This window comes from Canis aureus, chromosome 25, assembly GCF_053574225.1.
Source record: "Canis aureus isolate CA01 chromosome 25, VMU_Caureus_v.1.0, whole genome shotgun sequence".
Classification (NCBI taxonomy): Eukaryota; Metazoa; Chordata; class Mammalia; order Carnivora; family Canidae; genus Canis; species Canis aureus.
Window position 1 is genome coordinate 38,227,816 of NC_135635.1, and position 23,445 is coordinate 38,251,260.

A 23,445-nucleotide genomic window follows, 5' to 3' on the forward strand; every position below is an offset into this window, starting at 1 on the left:
CTCTGCCTTAGTACTTCATGGTTCCACAACTAGGGATCTTTATTACTTGTGCACAAGTCCCTAGAAGTGAAATGGATCCTGACTCTTAATGTTTTCATCAGGAAGAATTAATGTTAACTCCTTTATGAGATAGGAGTATGGGGTATGCATAATGGTTTGGATCAGAGAGGCAAGTGAGTGGCTGATCTCCCAAAACAAAGGAGTGTTTGAGTTCATACCATGAAATGGTTGGTTATAAGTGAAGAGGGTAACAGCCAGTTCAGCTTCCTAGTTCTGTATAAGGACTGTTGTATTTGAGGTTTGTCTATTTCAGTGTGTGCCCCTGCCCCTAAGAAAATTGAAGACGTGTGTAATTTTTTAAAGATTTTATATATTCATGAGAGACCCACAGAGAGAGACAGAGACACAGGCAGAGGGAGAAGCAGGCTCCCTGCAGGAAGCCCGATGCAGGACTCAATCCCTGGACCCGGGATCACGCCCTGAGTGGAAGGCAGATGCTCAAGTGTTGAACTACTCAGGTATCCCAAAGAGGGGAATAATTGTTACCACGTTGAGCTGCTGAAACTTGTTTACTGATTTTTGACTTGCATTGGTACTTTGTTGTCTGCCCCCACCTTCTATTACAAATTAACAGAAGGGAAAATGGAAAAACTGCCAATACCTGAATTTTGGGGGGAGGGGGGGTCCCATGTTATTCCAATTGGAATCATACACTTAGGTATCTTTTATCCCTGTAGGGGAAAAATAACCTTCAGAACTACCAATAATAGGAAGGGGGTGGATTTTTTTTTTTTTTTTTTAAGAACAAACTGTTTCAAAAAAAATAAAAAAATAAAATAAAAAAATAAAATAAAAAAGAACAAACTGTTTCCCATCATAATGGATTATCTTTTAAGGTTTTATTTATTTTTAGAGCTAGAGTGCAAGAGGGAGAGGGACAAACTGACTCCATACTGAGCACAGAGCTGGACAGGGAGCTCTGTCTGTCCCAGGACCCTGAGATCATGAGATCAACACCTGAGCTGGGATCGAGAGTCAACTGCTTAGCCAACTGAGCTACCCAGGTGCCCCCCATCAAAGCAGATTCTTAAGCATGTTCTCAAACCCTCTCACCATGTGCAGTGTGTTAGATGGCACAGTAGGTAACGTGCTATGTGATCTTCCACCCTGAAAAACCTTCCATTGTCCGTCATTGATCTGCTTAAGAGCAGACCTACTTGGAGCCTGAGACCAGTAACTACTGGATGATGGAATGCACCCTAATGGATCTTTCTCTTTTCTTTCAGCAGCTGTTCAAACCATGTCCGAAGTGTTAGTAAAGAACCTTAGCAAACTGACTCTCGACCCTAGTATCAAACTCCCTTCCCCTCTACCAGACTATCCACCCCAGCAGCAGGAGAGAGAGAAGAAACCACAGGGGCTTGTTGACCGCATCCTCAGCAACAACAGGAAGAGGAGTGGAGTGAGGACTCTGTTAACTGCTAGGAAAGAAAGGATGGAGAGGATGATTCGATTGATTCAGTACCAGCGCTACCTCAACAAGCGGTCCATGGTAGGTTCCAGTGATCTAGACAGCGTTTCCCCATGGGGGCAGGGGTGGGGGAGTGGAAGTGCACAAGCAATTAAGAATGAGCAGCAGTCACTCAACTATCCTGGTGAGCGCAGGGTGTGAATAACACTGGGATTTTTAACATTCTCCAATTTTTATCTTCCAGTAGATGTATAATATTAGTAATCTAATTTTCAATCATTTGTTTTTCTTCCCATAAAGCTTCAAAAGGATCTACCAGAGCAGGAAATTGAGGTAAAATAAGATTTTTTTTCAAATGATACATGTGGGTGGGTATCTGATTTGTATTCTAAAAGATGTTATTTATCCATGTAACAGAGTAAGACTGCATAAGCAAGGGGGGTGACGGAGAGAGAGAAATGGTCTTTCCACTGAGCAGGAAGCCCGAGACGCGGGTCTCAGTCCCAGCGCCCCTGGGAACATGACCTGAGCTAAAGGCAGACGCTTAACCAACTGAGCCACCCAGGCACCCTATTTCTTGTTTTTTCTTTTTGAGAGAAGGAAAGGTAAATTGACTTTGAATTTCGGAATATCTAGAAACTCTGGAGAAATCCATTCATATTTGTAATGTTTAGTGTAGTTTTGTTAATGGCAAAATTGATCAGAAAGTCCAGTGTTCCCACACACCTCCTGAACACAGTCTCCTCCACTGAACATTCCATGCCAGGATGATAAATTGGTAGCTGATGAACCTACACTGACCTCACCTCCAGTCTATTTCTTACATTAAGGCCAACTCTTGGTGTGGTATATTTGTACTTCAAGTGCTGTCAAAAACATGGTCATGGAGGGATTCCTGGGTGGCTCAGTGGTTTGGTGCCTGCTTTCAGCCCAGGGCATGATCTGGAGTCCCACGATTGGGTCCCACATCGGGCTCCCTTCATGGAGCCTGCTTCTCCCTCTGCCTGTGTTTCTGTCCACTGAGCCTGCCCCCCCCCCCCCGCAAATGTTTTTAAAAAAGTCATGACAATACTCCATAGTAAGAGGGCATACAACCCGAGTTCAGTGTTGAGAAGTAATTGCTCACATTTAAGACCTTCCGAGAATGACACCAGAATATATTCTTGTTGGACAATCAGCTGTTACCATCACATAATGACCCACAATAGGGCATTCTTTAGTACCCACGTTTCAATCCTGCCTCATTGTCCCTAAAAAAAGGTGTATTCCAAAGGCTATTCTAGAGGTGGCTCTGCTGGGTGGCTCAGTTCGTTAAGCATCTACCTCTTGATCTCCGTTCATGTCTTGATCTAGGTGGTGAGTTCAAGCCCCGCATGGGCTCCGTGCTCTGTGTGTAGTCTACTTTAAAAGGTTATTAATAAAAACCAAGCCTAGATTTGAGAGTTGTTTACAGCTCATGGTGCAATTAATCCATTTCTTCCTCTCCCCACCCCAGGGTGAATCCAGAGTGGAAAGATTTAGATGTACCTGTCATTATTGCCTGTATCATAAAGATGTTTCTGAGGATACCAGCATGGAGAATAATTATGACTCGGAGCCAATGTAAACATAAACTTGTACTATTTCCTCTGATGAGTAATTCTAGGATCGTTATGCAGCAGCTCGGGAAAGCTGTTCTATGTTAAGACAAATTGTAATATTTTAATAATCTATGATATAAACTGTCTTGTATCTATTCTAGTTTGATATTAGTAGTTTGTGAGGAATCCTGTAGTTTTCATTTGAATGACTTCAGTTCCTGTAGTTTGCATTTGAATGGTGTCAGTTTATGTCCACTTTTCAATTTGACCTAAGGAAGCACTACTAGGTTTTGAGTGTGCCTAAGTGTTTGAGAAGCCTAAAGTCATTAAGATAAAACCTAACATCAAAAAATCGGAAGCCAAGTAACTTGTGCAGAAGGAATACACAGAAAACTTGGGGTGGTTTGGTTAGAGTATAATTAGGGGAGGGTGTGCATAAGGTAGATTTTTCTGGTTTTCAGAAATTGTAACTTTTTTGATGTGCTATTTCAATTTTTAGTAGCAAATGTGTATGTAGAGGATCTTATTAAAATTGAGACTTATTTGAATACTTAAAGAGTCTTGTTATTGGGGCGTGTTTGGGTGGCTCAGTCAAATATCTGCTTTCAGCTCAGGTTGTGATCCCAGGGTCCTGGGATTGAGCCCCACATCAGGCTCCCTGCTTAGCGGGGAGCCTGCTCCCTCTCCCTCTGCTGGTCCCCCTGTTTCTCCTCGTGATAGCAGTCAAAATCTTATTTTTTTGATTGCTTTTGCTAGCTGTGTATTCAGTGAACAATAGTTCTTACCTCATGACATTGCTATAATGTAACCTGACATTTTAATGTGTGATATTGTCCTGTTGGGAAGAAATTTGATACCTTTGGGGGTAAGGTTAGAAATTAAGGACACAGATACTTGTCCATACCAACTTCTGGAAGAGCTCTCAACTGGGAGGGAGATAGAATTGGAGCATGTGTTCAGAGTTTTGTTCATTTACAAGAACACCGTACATAAGAGAAGCCACTAAAGACCTAGGCTGAAGAAATAAATCCCATGCGATAAATCCCTGGTAAGAAATGATCTGTGGGTCTTCAGAATGGAGTGGAGGCAGAAACCAAGCATGAACTTGAGAGGACTGGCCGCAATAAATGGCAAGTGCAGCAGTGATGTCTTGGGATATTAAATGTTAGCCCCTGCTTGCTACCAAGGTAGGTCTTCAGGGGTTATTCTACCTAAAACTAGTCGGGCTACCCTAGTCTACCAACATGGTAAGTGTGGGCAGGCTTGGTGAAACTTGGAACAAGATTACACAGTATGTGTTCTGTATTCATTAAGCCCATTCAAGACCACGTAAGAAATGGCTGGTGTGAGATGGAAATACTGCCTGTGCCTAAAGCAAATGCTCTATTGTGTGCCTCTTCATCTTTCCTCTTAAGTTCCTTTCTTTGGGCACCTGGGTGGCTCAGGTGTCTGCCTTTGGCTCAGGTCCTGATCCTGGAATCTGGGATCAGGTCCACATCGAGCTCCCCATAGGGAGCCTGCTTCTCCTTCGCCTGTCTCTGCCTCTCTGTCTCATGAATAAATAAAGGAACTTCTAAAAGAGATTATCATGAAAAAAAGTTCATTTATCAGGTGTTAAGGGATTTTATGTTAGATTTCCTCACTGATTGCAATATAGAACAGGTGTCAACTTTCTTTTTTTTTTTTTTTGCCTTAGTTTTACAGGTCCCTGGGCTACTCAATTAAGCATCACCTGCTTTCGGCTCAGGATCTTGGGGTCTTGGGAATGAGCCTCTCTTTGGGCTCCCTGCCCAGCAGGAAGCCTGCTTCTCCCTCTCCCCGCTGCTTGTCCTTTCTCACCACTATCTTTCTCAAATACAGTCTTAAAATATTTTAAATTAACTTCCACCCAATGTAAACTATTACTTCAGTGGGGCTGAAACTCACAACCCTGAAATCAAGAGTCTACTGACCCGGCTAGCCAGGTTGCCCCTACACTTATTTTTAGCTTTCTAAGAAATTTCAAACAATTCCCAAGGCTAGAGCAATAAGCTTATGTACACAACTCATCTAGATATTAGCCATGTTTAACACTTTTTACTGAGGTATTTGGAAGTAAATTTCAGATGTTACAACCCTTAAACCTCAAGTACTTGTAACTTGAGCAAGAGTATTATGTAATGAGTCATTTAAGAGACGTAGGCAAAATTATACGATTCCTTCATATTCAGCCTTTCTATATCATTCTTGTGACTTAGGCAGCAAAGATTTAGGTTTTGTGGTCTAACACGATCTGAAAATGTTTCGGTGGGTAATTTTTTTTTTTATCTCCACTTTATCATGCCAGCTATATTTGTATGTAATAGTTTGGGAATTTAGGAGAATTCAAATTTCATATAACTTTATTAACATTTTTACTTTTAGTACCTATTTTCCTAATGCAAACAGTGATTATTACTACATTTTCCCCTTTTTTCCTTCCTTACCCTTGTCTTCTCTACCTCTTAATTTGGAGTCCATTAAATTATATATTCAGCTTTGTCTTGCTGAACTCAAGTTTTCATAGGAAACTTTTTTTTTTTAAGATTTTATTTATTCATGAGAGATACACAGAAAGAGGCAGACACACAGGGGAAGAAGCAGGCTCCATGCAGGGAACCCTATGTGGGACTCGATCCTGTGACTCCAGGATCACGCCCTGGGCCAAAGGCAGGTGCTAAAACGCTGAGCCACCCAGGGATCCCCGGAAACAACTATTCTATATCCATTTTTGTCCCTTAAAGTCCTTTTTCCTTAAATTTTTTTTAAAAATTCCTTTTTCCTGCGGTTACATATATGTAACGCTCATTGCTGTGTCTTTTCTGTACTTAACCAGTTACTCCTCACTTGTTCTCTAGTGCTTTCTTCAGAAAGGACTCAGTGCCCTGAAGTCTTTAATATTTCAAACTGTTCTTTTTTTCTTGACCACTTGTCTCCTTTTGCTCAAGGATATTAGAAGCATTGTTGAAATGTTGTAAATGCTGAGTGTTAATGAGAGCTGAGGCCAGCTTGCTCCCCCTTCCCCCTCTCCACCCCTTCACGTGTTTCTCTTTTTGCCTGATGGTTCAAAAGGGCTTTTTATCTTTAAAGATAGCTCCTCAAATAGCTCTCTGTTTGGACCATTTTGGATCATTTCCTCTTGAACTTGGTGTGTTCTTTGTTTCATTTAGTTTCCTGAGGGCTTTCCTCATAATTGTCCTGTTCCATTCCTTTTGTTTTCCCTGGGGAGTTCAGTCCTGTGTATTTTGGATTGCCTTTATTTTTTCCTATGCATCCTTTAAATATTTCCACTTAATTTTCTTGTTCTTTCTACTATTTGCAAACATACCTTGGAGTTGTGAGTTTGGACCAGACCACTGTCATAAAGCAAGTCTCACAACAAAGCCAGTCAAATGAATCTTGGTTTTCGGTGCCTATAAAAGTTAGGTTTTACATTATACTTAGTTTATTAATGTGCAAAAGCATTAGGTCTAAAAAAAATTTAGATGCCTTAAATACTTTTTTGCTAAAAATATTAACCATTTGAGTTTTCAGCCAGTGGTAATACTTTTACTGGCCAATGGTCTGGCCTCCAATGTTGAAGGCAACAATGAAGTTTGCTTCATCAATTCTGTGTAGCATTTTCCAGGACAATTTCTGTGTAGCATCCATCTATGCTATTTGATAGCGTTTTGCCCACAGAACTTTCAGGATTGGAGTCGATCCTCTCAAACTGCTGCTGCTTTATCAACTTTAAGTTAATGTACAATGTACTATTCTAAGTTCTCTGTATTTCAACAATCTTCACAGCATCTTCAACAGAAGTAGGTTCCATCTCAAGCAACTTTTTTTAAGATTTTATTTATTCATGAGAGACAGAGGCAGAGACACAGAGGGAGAAGCAGGCTCCATGCAGGGAGCTGGATGTGGGACTCGATCCCAGGTCTCCAGGATCACACCCTGGGTTAAAGATGGCGCTAAACCGCTGAGCCACTTGGGCTGCCCAAGAAACAACTTTCTTTGCTCTTTCTGTTCTTTCATTAGAAAAAAAACTCTCATTCAAGTTTGATCATGAGATGGCAGCACTTCAGTCACATCTTAATGCTCCGCCACTGATTCTAGTTCTCTTGCTGTTTCAACCACATCTATATTAACTCTACTGTAGTCTTGAACTCCTCAAAATCCTCCAATGAGGATTGGAATCAACTTCATAACTTGTTAATATTTATTTTGACCTCTTACCTTGAATAATGTTCTTAATGGCATCAAGAATGATTTTCCAGGTTTTCAATATATTTTACCCAGATCTATTAAAATTCACTATCAATGGCAGTTATAGCTTTACAAAAGGTATTTCTTAAATAAGACTCAAGTCTAAAAATAAGACTTGAAAGGTGAAAGCCCTGTTTCATGAGCTGCAGAATGGATGTATTAGCAGCCAAGAAACAACATGAACCTCACAGGACATCACCATCAGAGCTCTTGGGTGACCAGGTGTATTGTCAATGAGCAGTCATGTGAAAGGAAATCTTTTCTTTTGAGCAGTAGGACTCAACAGTGGACTTAAAATATTCAGTAAACCATGTTGTAACCAGACGTGCTGTCACACAGGCTATTCCACTTATAGAACATAAGCAGAGTACATTTAGCATAATTCTTAAGGGCCCTAGAATTTTCAGAATGTTGAATGAATATTGGCTTCAGCTTAGAGTCACCAGAGACATTATCCACTAACATTAGCCTGTTCTTTGAAGCTCTGAAGCCAGGCCTGACTTCTCACTAGCTATGAAAGTCATAGATGGCATCTTCCAGTAGAGGCCTGTTTCATCTACATTGAAAATACGTGGTTTGCAAATATTTTTCCCCACTTTGGTTTTTTTTTTTTTTTATATATATCCTTTTGCTTTATTTTTATGCTCCTAAAATTTTTTTATGGAGCAATAGTTCTTAATTTTAATGAAGTTCAACTTACAGATTTTTCCTTTTAGGGATCCTGCTTTTTTGGGTGGGGGTAGGGGTGGAATCCTGCTTTTGTGTCAACTCTTGAGAATTATTTGCTTACCTTTAGATTTTTTTTTTTAATTTTATGTATTCATGAAGAGACCCGACAGAGCTCCCCAGAGGGGAGCCTGCTTCTCCCTCTGCCTGTGTCTCTGCCTGTGTGTGTGTGTGTCTCATGAATAAATAAAGAGAAAAAAAAAAAAAACAGGCTCCCTTCTGGGAGCCCGATGAGGGACTTGATCCCAGGACCCTAGGATCAAGACCAGCTCAACCACTGAGCCACCCAGGCGTTCCCTACCCCTAGATCTTTAAGATGTTTTCTGATGTTTAGTTTTGTTTTAAGTCCATGATTCTCGTTTTCAGTTAATTTTTGTATAAGGGGGATCCCTGGGTGGTGCAGCGGTTTGGCGCCTGCCTTTGGCCCAGGGCGCGATCCTGAGGATTCAGGATCGAATCCCACGTTGGGCTCCCGGTGCATGGAGCCTGCTTCTCCCTCTGCCTGTGTCTCTGCCTCTCTCTCTCACTGTGTGCCTATCATAAGTAAATAAAAATTTAAAAAAAAAATTTTTTTTTGTATAAGGTATGAAGCAGAGGGTTTTTGTTTTTTTTGTTGTTGTTGTTTGCGTATAGATTTCCTTTTTTTTTTTAATTTTTTAATTTATTTATGATAGAGAGAGAGAGAGGGAGGCAGAGACCCAGGCAGAGGGAGAAGCAGGCTCCATGCACCGGGAGCCCGATGTGGGATTCGATTCTGGGTCTCCGGGATCACGCCCTGGGCCAAAGGCAGGGGCCAAACCGCTGCGCCACCCAGGGATCCCGCCCGTATAGATTTCCAACTGCTCTAGCAGCATTTGTTGAAAGGCCATCTTTCTTCCATTGAATTCCACACCTTTGTCAAAAATCAAACTCCTTGTGTCATTATTGTGGTCAAAATACACACCATAGGGATCCCTGGGTGGCGCAGCGGTTTGGCGCCTGCCTTTGGCCCAGGGCGCGATCCTGGAGACCCGGGATCGAATCCCACGTCGGGCTCCCGGTGCATGGAGCCTGCTTCTCCCTCTGCCTGTGTCTCTGCCTCTCTCTCTCTCTCTCTGTGCGACTATCATAAATAAAAAATAAAATAGACACCATAATATTTACCATTTTAACCATTGGTAATTAGTTCACTGGCATAAAGTACATTCCCATTGTGCAGCCATCAGCATATCCTACCTACCTCATATAAGTGTAATCATATAATTGTCCTTTTATGTCTAGTTTATTTCGTTTAACATGTTTTCCAGTTCAAACATTGTAGCATGTATAGACCACAATTAGCTTATTGAATCTTTCAGGGATCCTTTTGGGAGGCTTCCTACAACACCTCTGCTTATTCCTCTTTGGCTAGCATTCAATCCTGTAGCCATACTAATAAGAGTGGTTTGGAAACATATATTTAGCTGAGGGTGCAATATGCCAAGCAAAAAATTAAAGTTTTACCAAAGGAGACAGAAAACCGACTTGAAAAGCAACTCTTAGTCTGTCGCAAATGCATTAAAGAATATTTGAATAGTATTGAAAGGAATTACCTGGACATCAGAACAGAATTCAGCGCTCAGGATAGTGAATTCTGGAATCCTTTTCCTCTTCCTCGGTATTCCACTTTTTAAAATTTCAATTTTAATTTAAATTTTTTTTATTTATTTATGATAGTCACAGAGAGAGAGAGAGAGAGGCAGAGACACAGGCAGAGGGAGAAGCAGGCTCCATGCACTGGGAGCCTGATGTGGGATTCGATCCCGGGTCTCCAGGATCGCGCCCTGGGCCAAAGGCAGGAGCCAAACCGCTGCACCACCCAGGGATCCCTTAATTTAATTTTTTAAAAGATTTTATAAGAGAGAAGCAGAGACATAGGAAGAGGGAGAAGCAGGCTGTCTGTGGGGAGCCTGATACAGGACTCAATCCCAGAACCCCAGGATCACGACCTGAGCCAAAGGCAGACACTCAACCACTGAGCCACCCAGGTGCCCTATTATACTTTTTAAAAATAAAGATTTAAGTAGTCTCTGCCCAACGTGGGGCTTGAACTCATGACCCTGAGATCAAGAGTCCCATGTTCTTCTGATGCCACCAGCCAGGTGCCCCTCAGTTTTGAATTACTAAGGCTCATCTTCATGCCCCAATTTCTGTGAATGAAAAAAAGCTGTTTAGTTCATTTATCCTTAAGAACACAGAAGATTTAAAAAGAAATAATTACCCTAAGGAGGATTTGTTCAACCCACATTCAGAAACAACAAAACAGCAGTACTCCAAATTGTTCATTAGACTGCACAAGATCCCACTGTTTCTAAAACATCAAAGAAATAGAACTGAAGAAAAATAACACTTCTCAGATACTCCAGGTTTATCTTTGTGTTTGAGTAATGCACTCTGGACAATACTGCGTGAAGGAGGACAGAAAGTACAAGGTGAAAAAAAAAAAAAAAAGTACAAGGTGAGCTGTGCTTGAATATAAGTCCTCAACTTTTACCTAAGGCTCTCTCCTGCCATTTTGGAGGCTGTAGTGATGCTGGCGAAAGGACTTCTAAGGCCATTTTTGCTGACTATAACTGGTGTCTCTGAAACCAAAGGAATCACACAGCTCTTCTTAAAATTGAAGGTAAAAAGGAAAAAAAAAAATTGACGGTGGGTCACCCAGGTGGTCCAGTCATTGAGTCTGCCTTCAGCTCAGGTCCTGATCCAGGGTTCCCGGGATCAAGTCCCACATCAAGGGAGCCTGCTTCTCCCTCTGCCTATGTCTCTGATTCTTTCTCTGTGTCTCTCATGAATAGATTAAATCTTTAAAGAAAATTGAAGGTGTTTATGTTAGAGATGAAACTGAATTCTATCTAGGTGAGAGACATGCTTAAATACGTGCAAAGAACACAGTGACTCCAGGATCACACCCCAGGCTGCAGGCGGCGCCAAACCGCTGTACCACTGGGGCTGCCCTGGTGCTGGATTTAATGTTCAAGCAAAATTGGCTAGAGATAGAATATTTGCTTTTATCTCTTTCAAGGTAAAAATATTCTCTCGACTTAAACTGGTTTATTGCAGATATATGACTTATTTGAAACCACCTCAAGGGATTTCCGGGTGGCTCAGCGGTTTAGCACCTGCATTCAGGCCAGGACGTGATCCTGGAGACCCTGGTTCAAGTCCCACATCAGGCTCCCTGCATGGAGCCTGCTTCTCCCTCTGCCTGTGTCTCTGCCTCTCTCTCTCTCTCTCTCTGTGTGTGTCTGTCATGAATAAATAAATAAAATCTTAAAAAAAAAAAAAACTACATCAAATTCAACTTGGAAATGGATTTTAATGATTAATATCTTAAATTTTGAAGATTTCCCCCACAGATACTTGGAAAGAAATCCAAACTCTCTTGTCTGTATTCAGACAAGCTGCATCCATGTTTCAGATACTTGAAGCTGCTGGAAAAATCAGTTTGTTCCCCTTTGAGAATCATTCTTTGCCCCATCAAGTATTTTCTATGGGGAAAAAAAAAATTGTGTTCAGCCTAATCATTGTTTGCTACCCAGGCTTCATCTCATTCCTAGATCAGTGCTTCTCTGCAGAGATTGCAAGTAGAGTCTCCCAAGGTGCTTTTAAACAATACCTATTCTGGGCCCATCTCCAAACCAATTCAGTGTTTTCCCGGGCATGGTTGAGGTTGAGGAGGAAATATGCATACATTTCTCCCGCAGCTGATTCTAACATATGGCCAAAGTTGGTAATTACTGCCCATGATTCTCTGACAGTATCTGTAAAGACCTTCCTGTCTAAATTTCCTTCTCAGGAAAGGAAAAGCAACTCTAGGGGAAAACCTTGTATGTGGTCCACATATATCAATCCCCAAAACCTTCTTAAAATCTTTAAATTCTTTTTACCTCTCAACCTGAGAAGACAGAATCAGTAAGATGTTGAGAGCTGCACATTGTAAAGCTAAGACAGATGAAAACAGCCAGTAGTTCCTCCTCTCCCCAGTTTGGCAAATAAGGGAGTGTTACTGACATCTAGTGGGTAGAGGGGGTAAAAGCCCGGTATGCTGACCGCCGTGCAGAGAGCCCCCAAAGCAAAAGGTCAATAGTGTTGACCATGTTTTCCAGTGTCTTCAAGTCCAGAATTTAAAAAATAATAATAATAAATTATCATTTATTCATGAGAGACAGAGAGAGTGGCAGAGACATGGTCAGAGGGAGCCTGATGTGGGACTCGATCCCAGGACTCCGGGATCACGGCTGAGCCACCCAGGTGCCCCTGTCTTGCTGTTTCTTGATTCCTCAGCAGAAGGCCTTGTACATTAAACTCCCACTCTGATTATCAGGACTCTGAAAGTTATTAAAAACGGAAATACATAGGAACGGGAAGATGGCCTTGGTGGAGAAGGACCTAGGCTCACCTCCTCCCACCAACACAACTAGAAAACTAACAAACCATTCTCAATACCCCAGAAGTCGACCTGAAGGCGGACAACAAACTCCACAGCTGAAGGGGAGAGAAGAGGCCACCTTGAGGAAACACAAAAGCAGTGAAAACGAATGTTTACATAAAAATCAGTGAAGGGGGACACCTGGGTGGCTCAGCAGTAGAGCATCTGCCTCTGGCTCAGGCGTGATCCCGAGGTCCTGGGATCAAGTCCCACATCAGGATCCCCGCAGGGAGCCTGCCTCTCGCTCTTGCCTGTGTCTGCACCTCTCTGTGTGTCTCTCATCAATCAATAAATAAAATCTCAAAAAGTAAATCAGTGAAGGAACTTAACACATACCAAGGGATGTGAAATATAATAACATATAACTGAAATGTAGGGAGGTGAGGAGAAAAGGAGTTCCAACTGGAACGACCATTAACTTAATGACCACCAGGTGACATAAGGAAATACTGAATCAGTAGATCATACACTGGAAACTAATACCACATTGTGTGTTAACTGGAATTTAAATTAAAACTTTTTTTTAAAAAATGGTGTTAGAGGGCAGCCCCGGTGGCGCAGCAGTTTAGCGCCTCCTGCAGCCCAGGGTATGATCCTGGAGACCCTGGATCAAGTCCCACGTCGGGCTCGCTGCATGGAGCCTGCTTCTCCCTCTGCCTGTGTCCTCTGCTTTTCTCTCTCTCTCTCTCTCTGAATAAATAAATAAACAAATCTTGAGAAAAAAAAAGGTGTTAGAAAATGAAAAAAGACGTAGCAAATTATTTTTCCTTTTCTGCATAACTATCTTCTCAGGGATTAATTTTTTTCTACACACTTTGTTTTATCAGTGCTGATCAGTAATTCAACTCTGAATTCTTTCCCAGTTATCCAAATTCCTTCCTGAAGCTTTCTGGGCATGCATGTGGATTTTTTGTTCTCTATGCCTGTGTATACCTGTCACTGTGGAGCTACTTTCCTCATCATCTTCAGGTAATGAGTTGTTGCCTTTTCCTGAGCTCATGCTCATTTCCTTTTTTTTGGGGGGGGGGGGGTTCCTTCCCTATTTTGATAAATATTGCCTTTGCAGCTTTCTATGAAAAGAAACTTGCCTATCTGGAATACCTTTATTTTATGCTCACCCTATAATCATTTCTGTTATCATATGAGCAGGAGCTCTGAGGGACTTTCCCTCTACATGGTAACTAGACCCTTATTAAGGTGACCCCTGGCACCTGGGCTCAGCCAGTTAAGTGTCCAACTCTTGATTTCAGGTTATGTTGGGACCTCAGGGTCTTGAGATCAAGCCCCAGGGCAGGCTCCTTACTCCGCAGTGAGTCTGCTTGAGATTCTTTCTCCCTCTTCCTCTGCCCTTCCTTCTGAGTGCACGCTCTCTGCTGTCTCTCTCTCGAGTCAATAAATAAATCTTAAAAAAAAAAAAAGACATAATCCATGAGGCATTGTTGATTTTATAGGTGGTACAAAGAGGTCTTCAGTTGCCTTACTCTCACAGATAAACAAACCTGCTGTTCTCTAAGTATCTGGGTCCAGAATAAGGTAAGGCTAACCAGAGCCCGGGCTGGAGCTGCCTGGAGTTAGAGCACTTTACACATCCTTCCATTTACTACAGTCAAAAACGTTCCTTAGTGACAGTGGCACTTAGTTTTACTGTGCAGGCCTGGTAGCAAACTAGACAGTAAGTATTAGTGAAGTTTGGTACCACTGTTTCCAGTCATGGGAAGGCACCAGCGTCTTCCCCACTTCTGCCTTTGCATCCTCAGTGCAAAACATCGACACAATTGTTACAGGATAACCATGAGATTAAAAAAGTTATTCAGTATTTCGATTTCAGCAACATGGAAGTTTGTTGTGCTTTGCTGCTCACTGCCCATCTCAAGCCAAATAAAGGGATGCTTTGGACAATCAGAGAGCTAACATGTGTTCTCTAGAGTTTGGGAGACAGATACTTGTCTCATTTTATTTAAAAACAACCATCTAGGGACACCTCGGTGGCTCAGCAGGTGAGCGTCTGCCTTTGGCTCAGGGCGTGATCCTGGGGTCTGGGATCGAGTCCCGAATGAGGCTACCTGCATGGAGCCTGCTTCTCCCTCTGCCTGTGTCTCTGCCTCTCTCTTTCTGTGTGTCTCTCATGAATAAATACAATCATAAATCAATCAATCAATCAATCTAGAAGCAGCTGGGTGGCTCAGATGGCTGGGCATCTGCCTTTGGCTCAGGTCATGATCACAGGGCCCTGGGTTTGAGCCCTGCATCAGGCTCCCTGGGTTTGAGCCCTGCATCAGGTTCCCTGCTCAGTGGGGAGTCTGCTTATCCCTCTTCCTCTGTGTGCTTTCTCTCTTTCTCTCTGTCTCATTCTCAAATAAATAAAATCTTTAAGAAAAAAATCTAAGGGCATCTAGGTAGCTGGGTCAGTTATGCATCTGACTTTTGATTTCAGCTCAGGATCCTGAAATTAGGCTCCGTGCAGGGTTTGGAACTTGCATTAGATTCTCTCCCTGTCCCTCTGCACCCCCCCTCTCCCCTGCTATAAACAAACAAACAAAAAATAAAGACAAAACCCAAAAGGTGAGTAGTCCAATTATTTTCCTGTCCTCAGTTCCATTTCCACTCTTCAGTGGAATGGAAACAGAACATCTATCCTTGTGCTCTGCTCTGTTTTGCAGAGGACTAGACCCCTGTAAATTGTACTTCCTGGAATCTGTGGGCAGCTGGGTTCTGGTTGTGTTTGACCAAAGAGAGGAAGTCCTGGGAGAGACTGGAAGACAGGAAAATGGGAGAAGCCATTGTTCTATCTCTGTTTCTGGAAAGCTCCCCTCTAACAATGCAAGGCTGCAGGCTATACAGGCTTGGGCAGTTTCAGCAGCAGACTCTAGGGGTTCTGGCAATATTGTTGGCAGGGAGTGTGTTCTGTGCTCAGATCTCCCTGCCCTGGGTGTGGAGCAACACCTGCAAACACTACACTTCGGGTTACCCGCCCTTCTCAGTTTGCTCCATGAGCTCTTCATTTATTTATGATAGTCACTGAGAGAGAGAGAGAGAGAGGCAGAGACACAGGCAGAGGGAGAAGCAGGCTCCACGCAGGGAGCCCGACGTGGGATTTGATCCCGGGTCTCCAGGATCGCGCCCTGGGCCAAAGGCAGGCGCTAAACCACTGCGCCACCCAGGGATCCCTTCAAATATTTTCATAACAATTCCTCTTCATAGATTTGCGATGTTTGAAATACCTGGTGTGGTTTCGGCTTTCCTGTCTGCACCCTGACAGAGTGTTTGAAATGGCCTAGTGTAGCTAAACAGACAGAGGGCTCTGGATGACTGTTAAGGTCTTGGTCTGGAATTAATCTGCTCAATACCATCTACCCAGGTTAGTGGGTAGATGTAGAGGGGTTTTTTGTTTGTCTTTTTGTTTTTAAAGGAGGAAACTAAATTTTAAGAATTTATGAGAGGAAAAAAAAAAAAAAGAATTTATGAGAGGGACACCCGGATGGTTCAGTGGTTGAGCATCTGCCTTTGGCTCAGGGCGTGATTCTGAGATCTGGGATCAAGTCCCACATCCGGCTCCCTGCAAGGAGCCTGCTTCTCCCTCTGCCTGTGTCTCTGCCTCTCTCTGTGTGTGTCTCTCATGAATGAATAAATAAATCTTTAAAAATTAATTAATTGATTAATTAATTTATGAGAGAGTATAAGCAGGGTGTGGGGTGGAGGGCCAAGGGAGAGGGAGAAACAGGCTCTCCATTGAGAAGGGAACCCAATGTGAGGCTCCGAGATCCCAGGACCCCAGGATCCTGACCTGAGCAGGAGGCAGATGCTTAAGCAACTGAGCCACCCAGTCACCCTGACATAGAGGTTTTTGAGTGTGTTTCGCTTCCTTTGTCTTTTATTAGAGAAGATGGTATAATACGGGAATAGACTTAATAGCATGGCCCCTGGTAATACATACGCATTTCAAGCCTGCTTCTCCCATTACATCCCAATAGGAGTCATATACATGGATAGGCTGACTGTTTAGGGAAAATGAGTCATGCTTGGTTTAGAAGGATCTACTCAGGAGAGCAACTTTCAGCTCCTGACAAAGAGCCACAGAGAGTGTGTCTCCACCTTGAAAGCCACAGAACTATAACCTCAGGAGCAACAGCAATTGAGGGGTAAATGGAACACACTCACTTAAAAAAAAAACAAATCGAATGCAAGATTTTAAAGGTCTACCAAATTCTGGGGGCACCTGGATGACTCAGTTATATCATGTGACTCTTGATCTTGGAGTTATAAGTTTGAGCCCCACATTGGGTGTAGAGATTACTTAAAAAACAAAATCTTTTAACAATTTTGATAAAATCTGGAAGGACTTGATTATTTTAAAAAGATAAGGCACACATTCTGATTTTAGGAATGAAAATACATGGCATTCCTATTTATTCCAAAAGCTCTAAATAGGGATCCCTGGGTGGCGCAGCGGTTTAGCGCCTGCCTTTGGCCCAGGGCGTGATCCTGGAGACCCGGGATCGAATCCCACATCGGGCTCCCGGTGCATGGAGCCTGCTTCTCCCTCTGCCTATGTCTCTGCCTCTCTCTGTGTGACTATCATAAATAAATAAAAATTAAAAAAAAAAAAGCTCTAAATATAATAAGAGAACCTCACACTTGTTAAAATGACTATTATCAAGATAAGACATAACAAGTGTTGGTAAGAATGTGGAGAAAAGGGAATCCTCGTGCACTGTTGGTGGGAATGTAAATTGGTGCAGCCACTGTGGAAAATAGTGAAGGTTCTTCAAAAATTTGGAAATAGGGATGCCTGGGCAGCTCAGTGGTTGACCGGTTGCCTTTGGCTCAGGTGGTAATCCCAGGGTCCAGGGATGGAGTCCCACATCGGGCTCCCTGCTGGGAGCCTCCTTCTCCCTCTGCCTAGGTCTCTGCTTCTTCTCTCTCTGTGTGTCTCTCATGAATAAATAAAATCTTTAAGAAAAATAAATTTTTAAAAGTGTCATATTCAGCCATAAAAAAAGAAGGAAATTCTATTTGCAAAAATGTAGATGGACCTTGAGAGTATTAGGCTAAGTGAAATAAAGTCAGAGAAAGACAAATACTACATGATCTTACATGTGGAATCCAAAAAAGTCAAACTTATAGAAACGGAGTAGAATGGTGTTTGCCTGGGGCTGGGCATGGGGAGAGAAATGGGGAGATGTTCATCAATAAGATGAGTCTTAAAAAAAAAAAAAAAATAAGATGAGTCTTACAATAAGATGTAAGTCATAAGAGGAGTAAATTCCAGAGAGCTAATGTACAACACGGTGACTATGGTTAGTGATACTCTATTGTATCCTCGAAAGTTGTTATAAGAGTAAAACTTTAATGTACCCACCATAGCAACAACAACAACAACAATGAAATGATAATTATGAGAGGGGATGGATGTAATTAACCTTATTGTCATAAACATTTTGCAATATATACATGTATCAAATCATCACATTGTACATCTTAAACTTACATGATGTTATATGCCAATTATAGCTCAGTAAAACTGAAAAAAAAAGCATGTAAATCCTTACCCTGATAAATTTGAAATTTACTTAAAAATTTCCTACAAAATCACAACATACCAATAATATCTGTAGAAGGAAGAAATCTGAATAGTTATATATGCATTTTTCACCAGCTCTAAGTAAAACCTTGTCACAAAGGGAAAAACATAGATTGGAGTGCTATTAATATAACAGAAGCGACAGACTTAAAATATAAACAAACCTGAGTCAGAAAGCTACTCACCAAGTCCTCAGTCCAGGAGGGTTCTGATAAAACAGTAGCAGAAGGAGTCCCATCCTTCCCAATCCCCCCACTAACTTCGCTCTGACCCCAAGTCTAAAAATGTGAGGGATGAAGTCACGTTCTTCTTTCTGACAGCAGGTGGAGCCATTGAGACATGTACAACTTGCAGCAAAAAAAGCTAAAGACCCCAAAGACCACCTTCTATGATGATTTAACAGATGGATGCACGGGTTTTCCTCGTTGAAATCAGCCAAGCTCCTGACTCTAATGTGCCAAACCTGGTAGCAGTTTTCAATCCCAGTTGCTCCAGCTCCAAGGCACCCAAAAGCTGGGGTACATTGTACATCCTACCCAGAAGCAGGGGTTTTATTAGGTTTCAGGATCTGTCCCCGAAGAGATCTGAAAAGTGAAGCCACCTTCATGCCTGATGACATGTATGGCTAGAGAGCATGTCTCACTCCTATGCGGGAGGAACATGAACATGATGTTCACCAGGGAGCCTGTCCACAGGCAAGAAAGGAGTCAGCAGAGAGGCTCCAATGGCCAGGGGAACTACAACCTTTTCAGAGAGAAACAGCGAGCAAGAGCAGGGGAAGGAGCAGATGGAGAAGCAGACTCCCAGAGTCTGACACGGGGGTGGTTGGGGGAAGGGGGGGGGGGCGGCTGGATCCCAGGACCGGGAGATGATGACCTGAGCTGAAGGCAAATGCTTCACAACTAAGCCACTCGGGTGCTCCTGCAACATTTTAATTTGTGGCAAGTCCAGAGAAGTTTTTAAAAATTAGATCATCGGGATCCCTGGGTGGCGCAGCGGTTTAGCGCCTGCCTTTGGCCCAGGGCGTGATCCTGGAGACCCGGGATCGAGTCCCACGTCGGGCTCCCAGTGCATGGAGCCTGCTTCTCCCTCTGCCTGTGTCTCTGCCTCTCTCTCTGTGTGTGACTATCATTAATAAAATAAATAAAAATTAGATCATCTTTTTATCTGCAACACTTTGTGCAGTGGGTATCATGATGCTCATTACACCGAGGAGTATCCCTAAGATGGAAGTCTTAGAAAACCTGAATATTTGACTTAAGTCACAAGCCAGGAAGTAGAGAATCTAAAACCAGATATGACTGTTAAAAATTATCCTGCACAAATTCATTCTCTGAGACAACCTCTAGAATGTGTGTTTGGAAGTTAGGAAATGGGTTGTGCGGGCACTATCTTGTCTAGATTAGGGTCACAATACCACATGATCTCAACTGCTTCTGCGATTAGTAGGCTATGCCAAGAATTCTCTTTCTTAGAAATTAAAAGGGTTTGTCCATTCTTCGAATGCCATCTTCCAGCAGCTGAAAATGTATTTACCTTTTCTAATCCTGGGACCAAATAGAGCAGCAGTTTCTAGCGATAAAAACCTGGTTGATCCGGATGAAAGGGACTCCTAGAGGGGAGTGTTAAGGGAATCAGGATTCCTGACAGGAACCCGGGTGCAGTGTGAGCCAGGAAAGTGATATTTAACACCATTGGAGCAGTGGTTCTCAGCTAGGGGCAGTTCCCCCCCACCCCCCACCCCAGGGTCATTTGGCAATATCTACCAATGTTTGCGGAATAAGGGAATGGGTGTTACTGGCCATAGGAGAGGAAGGACAGGGACTAGGATGGGACAAGGAAGGCCAGGACACATGGAGAGGGCACTTCAAAACTTAGTATTCCAGATAAATATTTAAAGAGTCGGACTTTTACCTGACTGAGCCACCCAGGCTCCCCAAATGCAAAAATCTTAATATGAACATAGGAATGGGGCAGCCTGGGTGGCTCAGCAGTTTAGCGCTGTCTTGGGCCCAGGGCATGATCCTGGAGACCCGGGATGGAGTCCCATGTCGGGCTCCCTGCATGGAGCCTGCTTCTCCCTCTGTCTGTGTCTCTGCCTCTCTCCCTCTCTCTCTGTGTCTCTCATGAATAAATAAATAAAATCTTAAAAAAAAAAAAAAAGATTTGAACATAGGAATGAAGGATTGATGATGTTCTGAATGCAGAAGAGAGTGGGATATAAAGCTAGAAAAGATCTAGACTTTATTGCCCCTAACTCTCACTCTAGAAAAAAGATAACACAAAGAAAAAAAGTATTTTTATTTTTTTCAATATTTTACTTGTAAGTCATCTTTACAGCCAACATGGGGCTTGAAATCACAACCCCAAGATCAGGAGTCATATACTCTACTGACTGAGCCAGCCCGGTGCCACACACACACAAAAAAAGTTAAAAAAATAAAATTATTTTAACTAGTTTTAGTGTAAGTTTACTGATCAGCTTTATGATCATATGATTATGAATCTCCTTCTAATAATATTCAAACAATTATGTTAGTCTAACATATCAGATTATAAGAGCTGGGATCCCTGGGTGGCTCAGCGGTTTAGCACCTGCCTTTGGCCCCAGGGTGTGATCCTGGAGTCCCGGGATCAAGTCCCATATCAGGCTCTCGGCATGGAGCCTGCTTCTCCCTCCTCCTGTGTCTCTGCCTCTGTCTCACTCTCTATGTTTATCATGAATAAATAAATATGTAAATCTTTAAAAAAAATAAAAAATTAAAATAAGAGCTGATTAATTTGGTGGAAATTCAATTTATGGTAAGCATAACTTCATAATTTATTAGTAATATAAGTAGTTTATAAATATTTAAGGAAACATATTCAAATTCTCCTAGATGTGGCTAGTGAGAGCCAGTTCAGCCTTCATACTACATCCTTTTGACATGTGGCCATCACTCTTTTGAGTATTTCCTTACTTTTTGGTACCACAAGATATTCCAGGCTCATCTTCGATCTATATGGAATTAAAGAAAGTGAATTCATCTGTGTTAGTTCTTATTTTGGAACTTTGCTGTCCTGCTAGTGCAGTTAGAGAGCTCGATCACTAGGGTATTTATCAAAATAACAGACCGGATGCCAGTACATTTTTTTTTTTAATATGGAACACTTCATGAATTTATGTGTCACCCTTGAACAGAGGCCATGCTAATCTCTGTACCTTTCCAATTTAACTACTGAAGCAAGCACAGATACCAGTACCTTTTACTTTCCTAGAAGATGATTTTAGTCATGTCACTTGGTTCTTTCCTGTTGACTCTCTAATTTTATTCCTTAATTAGTTATTAATCATTTCTAGCATCTATGTAATTTTTTTTTATCTGACTGATGTTTAAGATGCTATTACTAGGGGCACTTAGGTGTCTCAGTTGGTTAATCATCTATCTTCTGCTTAGGTCATGATCCCAGGGTGTTGGGATCCAGCTCCACCCGCAGCAAGCTCCCTGCTCCGTGGGTAGCGTGCTTCTCCCTCTCCCTCTCCCTCTGCCTCCGCCACCCCCCTGCTTGTGCTGTCCCATTTGCTCTCTCCTCTCTTACAAATAAATAAATAAAATCTTTTAAAAAATGTTATTACTAAATTACTGGCTGGCTGAAAGAAGAAGCTCCAGGATTCATGGAAAGCAGAAGTGTTTTTCAGTATTTTGGTATCGGTGAGGAAATGAAAAGCAATCTAAAAAATGAGAAGCAGAAATTTCCAGTTTGGATTGTGACTGAATAGCTGGTGTCAGGTCAACTCTCTGCTGAGATCAGGGAAAGCTGGATAAACACAAAAACTACTTGAGGGATGCCTGGGTGGCTCAGTGGTTGAGCGACTGCCTTCAGCTCAGGTTGTGTTCCCTGGGTCCTGGGATCGAGTTCCACATCAGACTCTCTGCAGGGAGCCTGCTTCTCCCTTTGCTTGTGTCTCTGCCTCTCTGTCTCTCATGAATAAATAAAATCTTAAAACAACAACAACTACTACTACTTGAAAGCATCAGAGAGCTTTCAATGCAGTAAGGAATTGAAGAAGCCAAGGTATCAGAGAAGGGAAGCCTGGACCTGCCTCTTGCTGACTCAGCAGTGCCGGAAAGACTAGGTACCCACCCTGAAAATGGCAATTCAGAGGCTGGGAATCTGAATAGTTTCAGGAATCTCACAGGTTAAGAAGGGAGAAACAAGTGTAGGACCCACCCTGAGCTGCCCTCAGGGAATATTGGAGGGTGAAAAATAGATTCTGACCTCATAAAGACTGACATTTGCAAAAGTAAATTTGGGGGATGCCTGGGTGGCTCGGTGGTTGGGTGCCTGCCTTAGGCTAGTCATGATCCTGTGGTCCACATCGGGCTTCTTGCAGGGAGCCTGCTTCTCCCTCTGCCTGTGTCTCTGCCTCTGTGTTTGTGTGTCTCATGAATAAATAAATACAATCTTTTTTTAAAAATTATTATTCATGAGAGACACAGAGAGAAGCAGAGACACAGGCAGAGGGAGAAGCAGGCTCCCTGTGGGGAGCCTGATGCAGGACTCGATCCCAGAACCCTGGGATCACACCCTGAGCCAAAGGCAGACACTCAACGACTGAGCCACCCAGGTGTCCTAAATAGTTTTAGATTTAAATTGAGATGATAAAAAAAGATAAATAATAATAATAATAAATTGAGATGATAGTACCAAGTTTCCTGTATATACTACCTACCCAGTTTCTCCTACTATTAACATCGGTATGGTATGGTCATCACTACTAATGACCCAATAATGATACATTATTATTGACTAAAGCCTATACTTTATTCAGATTTTCTTATTTTACAACCTACTGTTCTTTTTCTGTTCCAGATTTAACCAGGATACATTACATTTAGTCATCAAGTCTTAAATTTCTTCAGGCTGTGACAGTTTCTCAGATTTTCCTTGTTTTTGATGACCTTGATGGAGGAATATTGGTCATATATTTTGTACAATGTCCCATATTGAAATTTGATATATTTCTCATGATAAATTGGATTGAGGGTTTTTCAGAGCAAAACCAGAGGTAAAGTCCCATTGTCATCTCATCATATCAAGGATACATACTATCAACATGCTTATTGCTATTAACGTTGACCTTGATCACCTGGCTGAGGTAATGTTTGTCAGTTTTCTCCATTGTAAATTTACTCTTTTATCCTCCTTTGTATTGTACTCTTTGGAAAGAAGTCCTATGCACAGCCACATTTAAGGGATGGAGAGTTAAAAAAAGGGGGGGGGATGGGGAGTTATGCTCCGACTTAAGTTTGTATACATAATATCTAGTATTTAATAAACAATATTAGACATACAAAAAGACAAGAGTTGGGATCCCTGGGTGGCGCAG

The 23,445-nt window shown here is 42.2% G+C and overlaps 1 protein-coding gene and 1 non-coding gene across 11 annotated transcripts in view; one reads left to right on the forward strand and one right to left on the reverse strand.

Moving 5' to 3' along the window:
* The window catches only part of DPPA3 (developmental pluripotency associated 3), an 85,608-nt gene that overhangs the window by 49,901 nt on the left and 12,262 nt on the right, over positions 1-23,445 (forward strand). For 7 of the 10 annotated variants that reach the window (XM_077871163.1, XM_077871164.1, XM_077871169.1 and 4 more), the window contains 4 exons: positions 1,287-1,552; positions 1,772-1,804; positions 2,967-3,073; positions 13,357-13,462. In XM_077871163.1, coding sequence (XP_077727289.1) covers positions 1,287-1,552; positions 1,772-1,804; positions 2,967-3,073; positions 13,357-13,462 — 512 coding nt within the window. Of the gene's footprint in view, positions 1-1,286; positions 1,553-1,771; positions 1,805-2,966; positions 3,074-13,356; positions 13,463-18,394; positions 18,895-23,445 lie in introns of those variants that run through there. The other 3 variants (XM_077871172.1, XM_077871173.1, XM_077871171.1) reach the window with 3 other exon arrangements.
* LOC144297780 (U6 spliceosomal RNA) lies at positions 21,211-21,313 on the reverse strand. Its single transcript, XR_013364645.1, has one exon. It is a non-coding gene; the product is annotated as a U6 spliceosomal RNA (small nuclear RNA).